At 42.3% G+C, this 17,681-nt stretch overlaps 1 protein-coding gene across 1 annotated transcript in view; it reads left to right on the top strand.

Annotated features, from left to right (window-relative positions):
- The window catches only part of LOC140733770 (uncharacterized), a 98,605-nt gene that overhangs the window by 50,079 nt on the left and 30,845 nt on the right, over window positions 1–17,681 (top strand). The window contains exon 14 of the mRNA XM_073057522.1: window positions 6,632–6,667. Within this exon, the coding sequence (XP_072913623.1) occupies window positions 6,632–6,667 (36 nt within the window). The remainder of the gene's footprint in view (window positions 1–6,631; window positions 6,668–17,681) is intronic.

Here is a 17,681-nt window from a genome sequence, read left to right on the forward strand (position 1 = left end):
GAATAGTACAGCACATTACAGGCCCTTTGGCCCACGATGTTGTGCCGACCCTCAAACCCTGCCTCCCATATAACCCCCCACCTTAAATTCCTCCACGTACCTGTCTAGTAGTCCCTTAAACTTCACTAGTGTATCTTCCTCCACTGCTGACTCAGGCAGTGCATTCCACGCACCAACCACTCTCTGAGTAAAAAACCTTCCTCTAATATCCCCCTTGAACTTTCCTCCCCTTACCTTAAAGCCACGTCCTCTTGTACTGAACAGTGGTGCCCTGGGGAAGAGGCGCTGGCTGTCCACTCTGTCTATTCCTCTTAATATCTTGTACACCTCTATCATGTCTCCTCTCATCCTCCTTCTCTCCAAAGAGTAAAGCCCTAGCTCCCTTAATCTCTGATCATAATCCATACTCTCTAAACCAGGCAGCATCCTGGTAATTCTCCCCTGTACCCTTTCCAATGCTTCCACATCCTTCCTATTGTGAGGTGACCAGAACTGGACACAGTACTCCAAGTGTGGCCTAACTAGAGTTTTATAGAGCTGCATCATTACATCGTGTCTCTTAAACTCTATCCCTCGACTTATGAAAGCCAACACCCCATAAGCTTTCTTAACTACCCTATCTACCTGTGAGGCAACTTTCAGGGATCTGTGGACATGTACCCCCAGATCCCTCTGCTCCTCCACACTACCAAGTATCCTGTCATTTACTTTCTACTCTGCCTTGGAGTTTGTCCTTCCAAAGTGTACCACCTCACACTTCTCCAGGTTGAACTCCATATGCCACTTCACAGCCCACTTCTGCATCCTATCAATGTCTCTTTGCAATGTTCGACAATTCTCCAACAGCTTTCCCACCACAGACATAAGGCTCACTGGTCTATAATTACCCGGTCTATCCCTACTACCTTTTTTGAACAAGGGGACAACATTCGCCTCCCTCCAATCCTCCGGTACCATTCCCATGGACAACGAGGACATAAAGATCCTAGCCAGAGGTTCAGCAGAGGTTCAAGTAGGCCAGCTGGTGGCACAATGGCATCAGTGCTGGACTCCGGAGCGAAGGCTCCTGAGTCCAAATCCAAGTCGGGCCACCCCTGAGCATGCTTTCCATCTGTGCCAGGTTGAGCGTCAAGCTAGCCACTCTGCCTCATAAAAAATACAAGGGTCAAGTCAGGAAAGTTCAAACCGTGACCCAGTTAATCCAAAAGGAGACCAATCCTGACACCACACACCAAGCAAGAATGGCTGATTGTCTGGTGCGACACACTAAAAAAAATTTTTAAAGTAAGATCCAAATAACTGCACAATTTAATATATTTTTCTGTTACTCTCCCATGGGCAGTGACTCATGTTGACTTACTTCCCACAATTTCCAGCTGTCCATTGAGATCTATCAACAGATATGCATCTAATTCAAGCATTGCATTCCAGCCAGTTTGTTCAAATAGATGTATACTTTTCCTGCAGAAGTTTTGAGTTGGTGGACACTGACCTGTGATCAAGAGTGGAAACCCTAGCAGACTGATATCCATTCTTAGTCTGAATTAAATTTTGTTATGGCTATAGCCTCCTTTATTGAAGTCAATTAACTTGGGAATGTCATAAGTGAACTTGAGAGCCTACAAGTCTTTACTAGACAGACTGTTTTCTTAATCTGGGCGATGCAAGGGGTCTCAATTAGTTTCGTGTTTCTGTTAATGTTTATGGGGTTAATAGATAGAGTTTCTCTGACTAACAGATTTGATTAGTCATAAATACTTTAACTGATATTCAGGTGCGTTTACATTCTCATGCGATCGTTTTTATTGATAGCATTTTGATTTTACATTTCTTATCAGCTGAAATTATTGAATGCTGACGTGTTAACTTGGCAATATTCATAGGTTTTGCACTGGTTATGTGTGGAGTAGAACAGTCTGAGATTATAGGTTGACTCTGCATTCAACATGCAAATCCTAAACTCTACTCACAGGTTAGGTGTAGGAGTTATGTATCTATTTTTTTGTCTGTCTGTATTGAACTTCGTGTTGCATTTTTATTGTGGGTAATTTGTCACATGGGTTGGGGTATGGTAGATGTAAGGAGTAGAGTCATATATTCATGCTTTGTCTTTAGTCAGTTTTTAGTCTGGTTAGAGCACGGGGTAGGTCGGGGGAAATTTTTTTTTTTTGTTGACTGCTTGGTAAGTTTAAAACTGCTAACATTTAAATACATTAAGATCACTAAAGCTGAAATTTGCTTAGACTGCTTATTTCATTATATTGTTAGTTTTGGTTACATTTTGTGCTATCTGTGATACCAGAAGAGCAAAGAATGAATGACAAGAGATGAAGGATTTGGATTAAGATATTCCTTCAGAGGAGAGAGTACTGAGTGTACAATGGTGCATTCAGTTTATATTTTTAAGCTTAAGATCACCATCCAAGATAGAACACTTACTAGAAGGCAGATCTTCTCCAAGCTTAGTTCCATGTGCGTTCTGTTAGGAATCATGAGTCTGGTGTTATCTGCTAAGAAGATCCTACAAGATCTATGCAAGAAGGGGCTTGGCTGGGATGACGCTATACCAACAGTTATTACTCCTGAGATAAGCTGGCTGGAAGAATGCTGCCATTTGGAATACTTAAAGGTTGTTAAAATGTTTGAAACCCATGCATTTTGAAAAAGCTACTGCTGCACATTTACACCACTCTACAGACCAAGCAAAGATGGCAATGGAGCAGTTACCTACCTATTATTGCATAGCACATGTTCTCAGGTACACAATGCTTTTATCATGGGAAGATCTTGGGTAGCTCTGTTGAAAACAGTTTCCATCCCTCATATGGAGGTCACCGCTGCTATGAGGAAGGAGTTGCACATGCAGCTTCAGGACTCCATTTTTTGGTCTAATAGTATTTCTGTGCTGAAATATATCAAGAATGTATCTTCCATGTTCCTAACCTTCGTTGAAGAATTCAGAAATTCTTAAGGTCTTACAAGTTACGTAACCCATCAGATATGGCCTCTAGAGGGTTGAAGGTGAAGGTTTTTCTGAAGAATCAGACATGGATATCAGGACCTCAGTAACTTCTTCAGCCTGAAAGTGAATGGCCTGTAAAGCCTGATTGTTCTGGAGAACTTCTACTAAATGATCCTGAAGTCAAGGGGATTGTTACAATGAATGTCTTGCAGACTGAAGAAGAGGTGGACACAGTTTGCCTTTACTTTATCCACAATCTCTCTTTTACTTTATCCATTCTTCTCCAATCTGTTGAACCCTCCCCTCTGCTATTTAATTTAAAGCCTAGTTACAACCCTAGTTATGCGATTCGCCAAGATCCAGGTCCCACCACAGTTCAGGTGGAGTCTGTGCCAATGAAACAGCTCCTTCCCCAATACTGGTGCCAGTTACCCATGAATTCAAACCCACTTCTCCCATGCCAACCTTTGAGCCATGTATTTAAGTTTCTAATCTTCTTAACCCTGTGTCAATTTGCACGTGGCTCGGGTAGTAATCCAGAGATTACCACCTCTTTGGTTCTGCTTTTTAATTTAGTCCTTAAGTACTCAAATTCCCTCAGCAGAACCTATTTTTGCATTCTACCTATGTCATTGATACCTACATGGACCACGACAACTGGATCTCTTCCCCCCCCCCCCCCCCCCAACACTGCAAATTCCTCTGCAGGTCAGATAAGATGTCCCGAACCCAGGCACCAGGTAGGCAACACATTCTTTGGGATGCTCTATCCTCACAACAGAGAACTTTGTCTATTCCCCTGGCTATACTATCCCCAATTACCTCTGCATTTCTCTTCTCATCCCCCCCCCCCCGCCCCTGAATGGCTCCATGAACCATGGTACCACAGTTGAGTTTGCTCATCCTTCCTACAGCCCCCACTCTTATCCCTATAGGGAGCAAGAATCTCAGACCTATTGGACAAGCTCAAGGGCTCCTCCAGCATTATCTCTTGGATCCGACTACCTCACTTGCAGTCACACCCTCTTTTCCCTGACCACAGACTGAATTTGAGGCAGCTAATCTAATGGGTGTGACCACCTCCTGAAACAGACCAATCTGGTAACTCTCGCCCTCCTTGATATATTGCGGTGTTTGAAGCTCAGATTCTGGGTCATCAACTTTGAGCCTGAGTTCCTTGAGCAGCCAACACTTGCTGCAGATGTGGTCACCAGCACCCACATCATGCAGCTACAGCACATCACCTGATCCTGCATCTTCCTTACTTTATTTAATTAGTTGTAGCTTGGTGACTTTTTATTCAACCACTCCAAAAGCTTTATCTACTACTCAACTATGCCTTCTCACCAAAGACTCTTGAGCCTAAGTTGGTAAACTCTGTTCTCTCCACTGGTAAACTATATTGCAAAGCGACTTATAGTCCCACCTTATTGGACCTACAACAACTTTGCCATTATTCTAATTATTGGTTCGCTTTTTTCTTTGCAAAACATGCTAAGTGCCTCTATTATCAAAAGCGCTAGCGAACTGCTTATGTAAAGGCGAAAATTTGGTCCAACCAGTCCATTCTGACATTTATTTTCCACTTTACCCTCCTTCCATCTCTCCTCAATGGATTCTATCAAGGTAAATTTCTGATTCCTGTTTTCTCTTTTCTCATATGGTTGTCTATTCTTTCTCCCCCGCCTCCCCCCCCAATGGGTCTATTCTACTTGCTTCGAAATTTCATTTGAGTATCCATTTCCCTATTTTTAAGTTAGTTTATTCTGAAATCCCCATTGGATTTTGTGATTACATAATAGCCTTTACTGTATTCATCCCCACAAAGGGAAATGTTCTCTCTGTTCAGACTGTTGAAAAATGTCATAGCAATAAGGACTCCATATGTTAGACAGAATGATAGATTAGAGTGAAATATTAGATTACTCTGCAGTCTTCTCAATAGGAAAAAATCTCTTTGCAGAATCAGAGTGATCCATCAGAACTCTGCTAAATGTCACCTAGATGGCTACACATGAATAGAGATAAGCTTCCAAGAAATGGGTCACTTTCCACCAGAACTGGTTAAGCATGAGCATATCACATTGCAGGCATTGTGGACAAAGAAACATCATAAGCAGATTGATCTACTTCATGAATAGAGAGTGCCACCAAGTGCAAAACATACTCCATCAGGAAAAATTGCTATCCTGAGCGCACAGAGACTTAACTCCAAAGAAAACACTTGGGTTTAATATAGCTGACGTATTCAGAGAATCACAAATTTTCATGGTCAAAGTAGTTAGGTTGAAGATAGATCATATAATGTACTTTATCTATTTTTTATTTGATTTGACTGTAATTTCCATTTTCTGAAATATTTTGCCAATAATTACATGTTCAACAACATCATGTCTTTGCGATTCAATGATGTAATGGACTGTCATACTATTATCTTACCTTTCTCCAAAGATGATACATGTTTCTATACATCTGCAAGATTTGTACATGAACCAGGTACATGTACTAAATATGTACATTTGATACATGAATTAATAAAGCAACAATGGTGTTTCAAGCACTGCTGAAAATAACACAAATGTCCTTCTTCAAATGTCTCTTCCCCAACCCCCCAGCCTTTATACTGAGAGCCTCTACAGTCATTAAGACATTTGTTTTTGCCAATTCACCCACAAGGATGGCTAACTTAAGTGCCGACTTGATGAGCACAAGATGCTTTATTCATTTTCTTAGTTTGATGTGGAATTCATTACCTTTAGTGCTGATGCAGGGTCTTAACCTGAAACAATACTATCCCTTTGCCTTCATAGATGCTGCAAAGTGCCTCAAGCAGTTTGAGGGTTTTTTTGGTGCAACTTATAGCATCTGAAGTTTCTTATAGTTTTATTACTTTTGTGTTGTGATTACAGTGGCAGCCTCCTATTTTTAAATTGCATGTTTCAAATGGAAACAAATTTTAAACTATATTTTATCAGTTTGGTGCTGGATTAAATATATATATATATATATATATATATATCACAGAGAATGATTTATTTGTTTATTTAATATAATTTGAGTTAGCTTTAATTCAAACAACTGTTACAGTAAGAATTTATTTCCTGTTGGGGTTGTTGTCAGATTTTTGGAAAAGCATTGATATAGAACAATGCTGATGGCTAAAATATACTTGCAGGTCATGGCTGATTGCAGTAGTGCTAAATTATTTTGAGAAGCTATTACATATTTGTTCTTGAAGTATTGAACAGAAACAATATAAGCTTGAGGAAATCTGCATGCATCCTCTTTTTTAGAGGATCATCATGCTAGGATCATGTCATGCAGAGGAAATGATGATATCTACTAAATTCCAGGTGGATCATTTTAGTAGTGCTTAGAAAATGGATAGGAATCAGAAAAAAGAAATAGACCCCTCCGCCACAACATTCATACTTCAAGATAGGGGTGACAAAGAAACTTGTTAGGCAGAGTAGATTGCTTAATAAAGAACAAGTTATGTAAACTCACTGAGTACCTAGCAGTGAACATCACAATGTTGTCATGATGAATCATGAGTTGCATATTACAAGTAATAACCCTTGTAATTCATGAAGTGCTCTGGGCTCTGACGAGAGTGGTTCATCATGTGAGAAATAATTTTTTTGCTAAAATTTATTTTATCTCCTTTAGGGTTCCAAAGGAAATGCAGGTGTCCAGGGAAGGCAGGTAAAGGCCAAATTTTCTTGGTTGTTGCAAATCAATTAATTCTAACAATTCTAACTCTGTAAAAGAATTAAAATTTCTGTGTATTCTATAAATCCAGTATGAATAATAAATAAAAGAATCAAAAAGTGAATTTTAATTAGTTTTCCTGTTTCTTCAAATTAATTGTAACAATTCTTCTTGAATCATTCATTAAGATGTTTGCACTTGAAGCTATCATATTAGAACATTGAATGGTACAGCACAGGAACAAGCCCTTCAGCCCACCATTAAACTCATTCTCTCCACTCCCTGCACATTCACATGTCTTTCTAAAAGCCTTTTAAATGCAATTATCATATCTGCTTCCACCACTCCCTGTGGCAGCCTGTTCCAGGCACCTACCTTTCTTTGTATAAAAGATGTGCCTCACACATCTCCTTTAAACATTCCCTGTCTCACCTTAAATGTATGTTCTCTAATATTTTACTTTTCTATCCTGGGGAAAAAATAACAGCTGAATACCTTATCTATTCCCCTCATAATCTAATAAACTTCCATCAGATCTCCCCTTAGTTTCCAGTATTCCAGAGAAAACAGCCTGCATTTATACACTCTCTCCTTAGAGCACATGCTTTCATTCAAGCAGCATCCTAGTAATCCACTTCTAAATCCTTTCCAAAGCCTGCTCGTAAATCTCTTATAAACCCTTTTCAAAGCCTACACCACCTTCCTGTAATGTGGCAACCAGGACTGCAAATAATATTGATTATATTAATCAAGAATATAGCCAATTGTCTGTGGATACAGTGGAATATAATGCCATACAAGAATAATATCTACATTTTATGATATTTAATGAGTAGTTTTGATGGTGATTTTTATTTAACAAACATTTTGCTCAGTCATATTTTATTCCTGACAAACCGTGTTAGGGAACTGCAGCTGGAGCTGGATGAACTTCGGATCATTCGGGAGGCAGAGACAGAAATAGACAGGAGTTTCAGGGAGATAATCACCCCTAGGAGTCAGGAGACAGGTGGCTGGGTGACTGTCAGGAGAGGCAAGGGGAGTAGACAGGAAGAGCAGAGCACCCCTGTGCCCATTCCCATCAACAATAAGTTTACCGTTTTGGATACTGTTGGTGGGGATGACCTACCAGGGACAAATTGCAGTGGTTGTGTCTCTGGCACTGAGACTGGACCCTCAGCTCAGAAGGGAAGGAGGGAAAAGAGGAGAGCAGTAGTGATAGGGGATTCGATAGTTAAGGGGACAGATAGGAGGTTCTGTGGAAGAGATCGAGAATCCCGGATGGTCTGTTGCCTCCCTGGTGCCAGGGTCCACGATATCTTGGATCGAGTTCTCAGTATTCTCAAGAGGGAGAGTGAGCAGCCGGATGTCATGGTCCATGTAGGGACCCATGACGTGGGTAGGAAGAGTGAGGAGGTCCTGAAAGGTGAGTTTAGGGAGCTAGGTGCCAAGTTAAAGGACAGGACCTCCAGGATAGCAATCTCAAGATTGCTTCCAGTGCCACATGCAGGTGGGTTTAGAAATAGTAAGATAGTGCAGATCAACACGTGGCTGAAGACATGGTGCAAAAGGGAGGGCTTCAGATTTGTAAATAATTGGGCAGTCTTCCATAGAAGGTGGGACCTGTTACGGCGGGACGGTTTACATCTGAACTGGAGGGGGACAAGTATTTTTGCAGGTAGGTTTGCTAGAGAGGCTCCAGTGGATTTAAACTAGATATGAGGGGGGAGGGGAACCAGAGTGTAGGAACGGATATATGGGAGAAGGAAGAAAAAGACAGTAAAGTTCTTTGACCTGTTAGAGACAAACAGAGAAGAAGAGGTGGAGAATTTCTTAAATGCATTTATTTTAATGTTAGGAGCATTGTAAGAAAGGTGGATGAGCTTAGAGCATGGATTGATACCTGGAAATATGATAGACAATAGACAATAGGTGCAGAAGTAGACCATTTGGCCCTTCGAGCCTGCACCGCCATTTTGAGATCATGGCTGATCATCTACTATCAATACCTGGTTCCTGCCTTGTCCCCATATCCCTTGATTCCCCTATCCATAAGATACCTATCTAGCTCCTTCTTGAAAGCATCCAGAGAATTGGCCTCCACTACCTTCCGAGGCAGTGCATTCCAGACCCCCACAACTCTCTGGGAGAAGTTTTTCCTTAACTCTGTCCTAAATGACCTACCCCTTATTCTCAAACCATGCCCTCTGGTACTGGACTCTCCCAGCATCTGGAACATATTTCCTGCCTCTATCTTGTCCAATCCCTTAATAATCTTATATGTTTCAATCAGATCCCCTCTCAATCTCCTTAATTCCAACGTGTACAAGCCCAGTCTCTCTAACCTCTCTGCGTAAGACTGTCCAGACATCCCAGGAATTAACCTCGTGAATCTACGCTGCACTTCCTCTACAGCCAGAATGTCCTTCCTTAACACTGGAGACCAAAACTGTACACAATACTCCAGGTGTGGTCTCACCAGGGCTCTGTACAAATGCAAGAGGATATCCTTGCTCTTGTACTCAATTCCCTTTGTAATAAAGGCCAACATTCCATTAGCCTTCTTCACTGCCTGCTGCACTTGCTCATTCACCTTCAGTGACTGATGAACAAGGACTCCTAGATCTCTTTGTATTTCTCCCTTACCTTTCAGAAGTAACGGAATTATTACCGTTCAGATAATAATCTGCCTTCCTGTTCTTACTCCCAAAGTGGATAACCTCACACTTATTCACATTAAACGCCATCTGCCAAGTATCTGCCCACTCACCCAGCCTATCCAAGTCACCCTGAATTCTCCTAACATCCTCATCACATGTCACACTGCCACCCAGCTTAGTATCATCAGCAAATTTGCTGATGTTATTTTCAATGCCTTCATCCAAATCATTGACGTAAATGGTAAACAGCTGTGGTCCCAATACCGAGCCCTGTGGCACCCCACTAGTCACCACCTGCCATTCCAAGAAACACTCATTCACCGCTACCCTTTGCTTTCTATCTGCCAACCAGTTTTCTATCCATGTCAATGTCTTCCCCCCGATGCCCTGAGCTTTGATTTTACCCACCAATCTCCTATGTGGGACCTTATCAAATGCCTTCTGAAAATTGAGGTACACTACATCCACTGGATCTCCCCCGTCTAACTTCCTGGTTACATCCTCAAAAAACTCCAACAGATTAGTCAAGCATGATTTACCCTTGGTAAATCAATGCTGGCTCAGCCCAATCCTATCACTGCTATCTAGATATGCCACTATTTCATCCTTAATAATGGACTCGAGCATCTTCCCCACCACCGACGTCAGGCTGACAGGTCGATAGTTCTCTGTTTTCTCCCTCCCTCCTTTCTTAAAAAATGGGATAACATTAGCCATTCTCCAATCCTCAGGAACTGATCCTGAATCTAAGGAACATTGGAAAATGATTACCAATGCATCCACAATTTCCAGGGCCACCTCCTTTAGTACCCTAGGATGCAGACCATCTGGACGTGGGGATTTGTCAGCCTTCAGTCCCATCAGTCTTCTCATCACCATTTCCTTCCTAATGTCAATCTGGTTCATTTCCTCTGTTACCCTATGTCCTTGGCCCATCCATACATCTGGGAGATTGCTTGTGTCTTCCTTAGTGAAAACAGATCTAAAGTACTCATTAAATTCTTCTGCCATTTCTCTGTTTCCCATAACAATTTCACCCAATTCATTCTTCAAGGGCCCAACATTGTTCTTAACTATCTTCTTTCTCTTCACATACCTAAAAAAGCTTTTGCTATCTTCCTTTATATTCCTGGCTAGCTTGCGTTCGTACCTCATTTTTTATCCCCGTATTGTCTTTTTGGTTAAGTTCTGTTGTTCCTTAAAAACTTCCCAATCATCTGTCCTCCCACTCACCTTAGCTCTGTCATACTTTCTTTTTTTTAATGCTATGCAATCTCTGACTTCCTTTGTCAACCACTGTGGCCCCTTTCCCCCCTTTGAATCCTTCCTTCTCTGGGGGATGAACTGATTTTGCACCTTGTGCATTATTCCCAAGAATACCTGCCATTGCTGTTCCACTGTCTTTTCTGCTAGGCTATCCGTCCAGTCAACTTTGGCCAGCTCCTCCCTCATGGCTCCATAGTTTCCCCTGTTCATCTGCAACACTGACACTTCCGAGCTGCCCTTATCCTTCTCAAATTGCAGATAAAAGCTTATCATATTGTGATCACTACCTCCTAATGGCTCCTTTACTGCGAGATCGCTTATCAAATCCTGTTCATTACATAACACTAAATCCAGAATAGTCTTGTCCCTGGTCGGCTCTCGTACAAGTTGTTCCAAGAGTGCATCCCGTAGGCACTCTACAAACTCCCTATCCTGTGGTCCAGCACCAACCTGATTCTCCCAGTTCACCTGCATGTTGAAATCCCCCATAACTACTGCGACATTACCTTTGCCACATGCCAATGTTAACTCCCTATTCAACTTGCACCCAATATCCATGCTACTGTTTGGTGGCCTGTAGACAACACCCATTTGGGTCCTTTTGCCCTTACTGTTCCTCAGTTCTATCCACACAGACTCTACTTCTCCTGACCCTATGTCCCCCCTTGCAAAGGACTGAATCTCATTCCTCACCAACAGGGCCACCCCACCCCCTCTGCCCACATTTCTGTCCCTACAATAGCACGCATACCCTTGTACATTCATTTCCCAGGTCTGATCTCCCTGCAGCCATGTCTCCGTTATCCCAACAACATCATAGTTACCCATTCGCACCTGGGCTTCAAGCTCATCCGCCTTATTTCTGACACTTTGTGCATTCAGATATAGAATTTTTAGCCCATTTCCCCTCTCTCTGTTTGAATTGCTGCCTATTGTGCTTAACCCAGCTTCCCGAACTCCCATCGGGCTATACGCCCCTAGAATTTTGTTGTCCTTCCTAAATTTACTTATTCTTTCAACACATTTAACTCCATGTTCCGTCAGACCATCCCTCTGTACATGTGTCCTCCTTATCACTTGTTCCGCCTCACCTTTCTCTACTACACACTTAATATTCCAGAACCGTGTAGTCCCCACCTGTCCTTTATTCTTCCTCTCGCTATCCTCTCTCACATTCTGGATCCCCACCCCCTGCAAATTTAGTTTAAACCGTACCCCCCCCAAGAAGCACTAGCAAACTTCCCTGCAAGAATGTTAGTACCGCTCCAGTTCAGGTGTAAACCATCCCTTCGGAACAGATCCCACCTTCCCTGGAACAAAGCCCAATTATCTACAAACCTGAAGCCCTCCCTCCTGCACCATCCTCTCAGCCACGTGTTAATCTTTATAATCTTTCTGTTCCTTGCCTCACTCGCACATGGCACAGGTAGCAATCCTGAGATTGTTACCCTGGAGGTCCTGCTCTTCAGCTTCGCACCTAACTCCCTGAACTCCCTGCGCAGGACCCCATCACTCATCCTACCCACGTCATTGGTCCCTACATGGACCACCACATCTGGATTCTTCCCCTCCCTCTCGAGAATAACCTGCACCCGATCTGAGATGTCTCGGACCCCGGCACCAGGGAAGCAACATACCATCTGAGACTCCCGATCTTCCCCACAAAATCTCCTATCCGCCCCCCTGACTATAGAATCCCCTATCAATACCGCTCTCTTCTCTTCCCTCCTCCCCTTCCTAGTCGAGGGTCCAACCTCAGTGCCAGAGACAGGACCACTGCAGCTTGTTCCTGGTAGGTCATCCCCACCAACAGTATCCAAAACGGTATACTTATTGTTGATGGGAACAGCCACAGGGGTGCTCTTCTCTCTCTGTCTGCTCCCCCGCCTCTCTTGACTGTCACCCATTTGCCTACCTCCTGTCTTTTCGGTGTGACTACCTCCCGATAACTCTTATCTATCTCTGCCTCTGCCTCCCGAATGATCCGTAGTTCATCCAGCTCCTGCTCCAATTCCCTAACTCGGTCTGATAGGAGCTGCAGCTGGATGCACCTTTTGCAGGTGTGGTCATCAGGGACAACTGTGTTGACCCTGACCTCCCACATACTGCATACGGAGCACACCACTGCTCTAACTGTCTCCCCTATTACCTGATCCTAGATTAGTCAGAATAAATGACCAGTCAGAATGTTGCAGCTATTAGTGAAATGTGGTTGCAGGAGGGGTATGACTGGCAACTAAATATTCCTGGATTTTGTTGCTTCAGGTGCGATAGAGTCGGGGGGACAAGATGGGGAGGTATTGTGTTGCTTGTCAGAGAAAATATTACAGCGGTGCTCTGGCAGGATAGATTAGAGGGCTCGTCTAGGGGGACTATTTGGGTGGAACTGAGGAATGGGAAAGGTGTAGTAACATCTGTAGGGGTGTATTATAGACTACCTAATGGGGAGTGAGAATTGGAGGAGCAAATTTGCAAGGAGATAGCAGATATTTGTAGTAAGCACAAGGTTGGGATTGTGGGAGATTTTAATTTTCCACACATAAACTGGGAAGCCCATACTGTAAAAGGGATGGATGGTCTGGAGTTTGTAAAATGTGTGCAGGATAGTTTTTTGCAGCAATACATAGAGGTACCAACTGGAGAAGGGGCAGTCTTGGATCTTCTGTTAGGGAATGAAATAGGTCAGGTGACAGAGGTATGTGTTGGGGAGCCAGTGATCACAATGCCATTAGTTTCAATATAATTATGGAGAAGGATAGGACTGGATCCAGGGTTGAGATTTTTGATTGGAGAAAGGCTAACTTTGAGGAGATGCAAAAGGATTTAGAAGGAGTGGATTGGGACAATTTGTTTTATGGGAAGGATGTAATAGAGAAATAGCGGTCATTTAAAGTTGAAATTTTGAGGGTACAGAATCTTTATGTTCCTGTTAGGTTGAAAGGAAAGGTTAAAAGTTTGAGAGAGCCATGGTTTTCAAGGGATATTGGAAACTTGGTTAGGAAAAAGAGAGATATCTGCAATAAATATAGGCAGCATGGAGTAAATGAGGTGCTCGAGGAATATAAAGAATGTAAGAAGAATCTTAAGAAAGAAATTAGAAAAGCTGAAAGAAGATACGAGATTGCTTTGGCAAGTAAGGTGAAAATAAATCAGAAGGTTTTCTACAGTTATATTAATAGCAAAAGGATAGTGAGGGATAAAATTGGTCCCTTAGAGAATCAGAGTGGACAGCTATGTGTGGACCGAAAGAGATGGGGGAGATTTTGAACGATTTCCTTTCTTCAGTATTCACTAAGGAGAAGGATATTGAATTGTGTAAGGTAAGGGAAACGAGTAGGGAAGTTATGGAAACTATGACGATTAAAGAGGAGGAAGTACTGGCGCTTTTAAGGAATATAAAAGTGGATAAATCTCCAGGTCCTGACAAGATATTCCCTAGGACCTTGAGGGAGGTTAGGGTAGATATAGCAGGGGCTCTGACAGAAATATTTCAAATGTCATTAGAACGGGGATGGTGCCAGAGGATTGGCGTATTGTTCATGTGGTTCCATTGTTTAAAAAGGGTTCTAAGCGTAAACCTAGCAATTATAGGCCTGTCAGTTTGACGTCAGTGGTGGGTAAATTAACGGAAAATATTCTTAGAGATGGTATATATAATTATCTGGATAGACAGGGTCTGATTAGGAACAGTCAACATGGATTTGTGCGTGGAAGGTCATGTTTGACAAATCTTATTGAATTTTTTGAAGAGGTTATGAGGAAAGTTGACGAGGGTAAAGCAGTGGATGTTGTCTATATGGACTTCAGTAAGGCCTTTGACAAGGTTCCGCACAGAAGGTTAGTTAGGAAGTTTCAATCGTTAGGTGTTAATATTGAAGTAGTAAAATGGATTCAACAGTGGCTGGATGGGAGATGCCAGAGAGTAGTGGTGGATAACTGTTTGTCAGGTTGGAGGCCAGTGACTAGTGGTGTGCCTCAGGGATCTGTACTGGGTCCAATGTTGTTTGTCATATACATTAATGATCTGGATGATGGGGTGGTAAATTGGATTAGTAAGTATGCAGATGATACTAAGATAGGTGGCATTGTGGATAATGAAGTAGGTTTTCAAAGCTTGCAGAGAGATTTAGGCCAGTTAGAAGAGTGGACTGAGTGATGGCAGATGGAGTTTAATGCTGATAAGTGTGAGGTGCTACATTTTGGTAGGAATAATCCAAATAGGACATACATGGTAAATGGTAGGGCGTTGAAGAATGCAGTAGAACAGAGTGATCTAGGAATAATGGTGCATAGTTCCCTGAAGGTGAAATCTCATGTGGATAGGGTGATGAAGAAAGCTTTTGGTATGTTGGCCTTTATAAATCAGAGCATTGAGTACAGGAGTTGGGATGTAATGTTAAAATTGTACAAGGCATTGGTAAGGCCAAATTTGGAGTATTGTGTACAGTTCTGGTCACCGAATTATAGGAAAGATGTCAACAAAATAGAGACAGAGAAGATTTACTAGAATGTTACCTGGGTTTCAGCACCTAAGTTACAGGGAAAGATTGAACAAGTTAGGTCTTTATTCTTTGGAGCGTAGAAGGTCGATGGGGGACTTGATAGAGGTATTTAAAATTATGAGGGGGATAGATAGAGTTGACGTGGATAGGCTTTTTCCATTGAGAGTAGGGGAGATTTAAACAAGAGGACCTGAGTTGAGATTTAGGGGGCAAAAGTTTAAGGGTAACATGAGGGGGAATTTCTTTACACAGAGAGAGTGGTAGAGTGCGGTTGGGAGACTGTAGGTCTGACACGGTGGTCAGCAGCACAGGGGCGCCGCAGGGAACCGTACTCTCTCCGGTCCTGTTCACCCTGTACACATCAGACTTCCAATATAACTCGGAGTCCTGCCATGTGCAGAAGTTCGCTGATGACACGGCCATAGTGAGGTGTGTCAGGAATGGACAGGAGGAGGAGTATAGGAAACTGATACAGGACTTTGTGATATGGTGCAACTCAAACTACCTGCGACTCAATATCACCAAGACCAAGGAGATGGTGGTGGACTTTAGGAGATCTAGGCCTCATATGGAGCCAGTGATCATTAATGGAGAATGTGTGGAGCAGGTTAAGACCTACAAGTATCTGGGAGTACAGTTAGACGAGAAGCTAGACTGGACTGCCAACACAGATGCCTTGTGCAGGAAGGCACAGAGTCGACTGTACTTCCTAAGAAGGTTGGCGTCATTCAATGTCTGTAGTGAGATGCTGAAGATGTTCTATAGGTCAGTTGTGGAGAGCGCCCTCTTCTTTGTGGTGGCGTGTTGGGGAGGAAGCATTAAGAAGAGGGACGCCTCACGTCTTAATAAGCTGGTAAGGAAGGCGGGCTCTGTCGTGGGCAAAGTACTGGAGAGTTTAACATCGGTAGCAGAGCGAAGGGCGCTGAGTAGGCTACGGTCAATTATGGATAACTCTGAACATCCTCTACATAGCACCATCCAGAGACAGAGAAGCAGTTTCAGCGACAGGTTACTATCGATGCAATGCTCCTTAGACAGGATGAAGAGGTCAATACTCCCCAATGCCATTAGGTTTTACAATTCTACCGCCAGGACTTAAGAACTTTTTAAAAGCTATTATTAATGCTTTTTGAGATAGTGATTTAGATGCATATCATATTTTTTACTGAGTTAAGTATTGTATGTAATTAGTTTTGCTACAACAAGTGTATGGGACATTGGAAAAAAGTTGAATTTCCCCATGGGGATGAATAAAGTATCTATCTATCTACGTAGAACGAGCTTCCAGTAGAAGTGGTAGAGGCAGGTTCGGTATTGTCATTTAAAGTAAAATTGGATAGGTATATGGACAGGAAAGGAATGGAGGGTTATGGGCTGAGCGCGGGTCAGTGGGACTAGGTAAAAGTAAGCGTTCGGCACGGACTAGAAGGGCTGAGATGGCCTGTTTCCGTGCTGTTATGGTTATATGGAATCAAAGCAACCCTGTCCTTAGCTTATGTTTTTTTTTAAACATCAAGTCTGATACATTTGTACAATATTAATGCACTTGGGTGCCATGATATGACTCATGGGCCCGATTTTTAGATAGAATTCAGCTTTCAATAGGAAACTAGGTTAACGGAGCTAAAACAAATCCAGGGCTATTTAGCTCCTGGACTACAAAACGTTCTCAGCAGTGAGTTTCTGGCTTACAGTGCTGAAACACCTGGAAGTCAGTCCACTTAGGAGAACATTTTCATGGAGTGAATTGGATTCGCCAGAAATCTATGGGGAAGAATCTTCCATGAATTGAACATTAAACATTCCCACAAGTTTTCAGAAGCCTCTCTGGAGGTGTTTGTGGAAAGGGGTAGGACCAGATGGAAATTCTTGTTTTCCAGAAGTACAAGAATTTCCATCAAACTCCCTGTTGATTAGGCATAGTAACAATTCAAAAGCGACTGTCCACAGCATTACAATGCAGTGTAGTAAGTGTTTTAATTATTTTCTGGAACAGCAGAATTGGCTTGTCCTTTATTTATCACACTCTTCCTAGAATCTGCAGCATTATACTGTCCTATCCAACACTATAGTATTTCCTACCACCCATCAACCCCCAGTGTAAGTAGACATACTACCACCTCTCATTCTGATAACATATTTACTGTCACCCATTTTGTGCTATTGCTCGGGACAGATTTCATTGCAGCTTCCTAATTGTTCACTTTGCATTTGCAAAGCCGATACATCATGTTGTGATCGGCCAATTTTCCTGTGCTTCCATTGTTGAGTCAAAACTTTTCAGCAAGATAGCACCTTGATATTTGAGTTTTCTGTTTTCATAAAATATAAATTGTCTTTTCATTTGCCCAATGCACAAAATACATCCCCGAATTGTTGCAACATACCTTAAAATTATTGTTTGGCAATTTTCACTAAAATCAAAAGACATTACAATTATTTATGGACTGTGTCCTTAAAATATACTAGTACTGGAAGAACTAATATTGTAAGATTCTATTTCCAGACAGAACATTCTTGTTGTTTGGAGGTAATCCAAATGGAGCTGTACTGCAGCTGTCTAAATCCAAGAGGAAACAG

This window comes from Hemitrygon akajei, chromosome 9 (assembly GCF_048418815.1).
Source record: "Hemitrygon akajei chromosome 9, sHemAka1.3, whole genome shotgun sequence".
In the NCBI taxonomy this organism is placed as follows: domain Eukaryota; kingdom Metazoa; phylum Chordata; class Chondrichthyes; order Myliobatiformes; family Dasyatidae; genus Hemitrygon; species Hemitrygon akajei.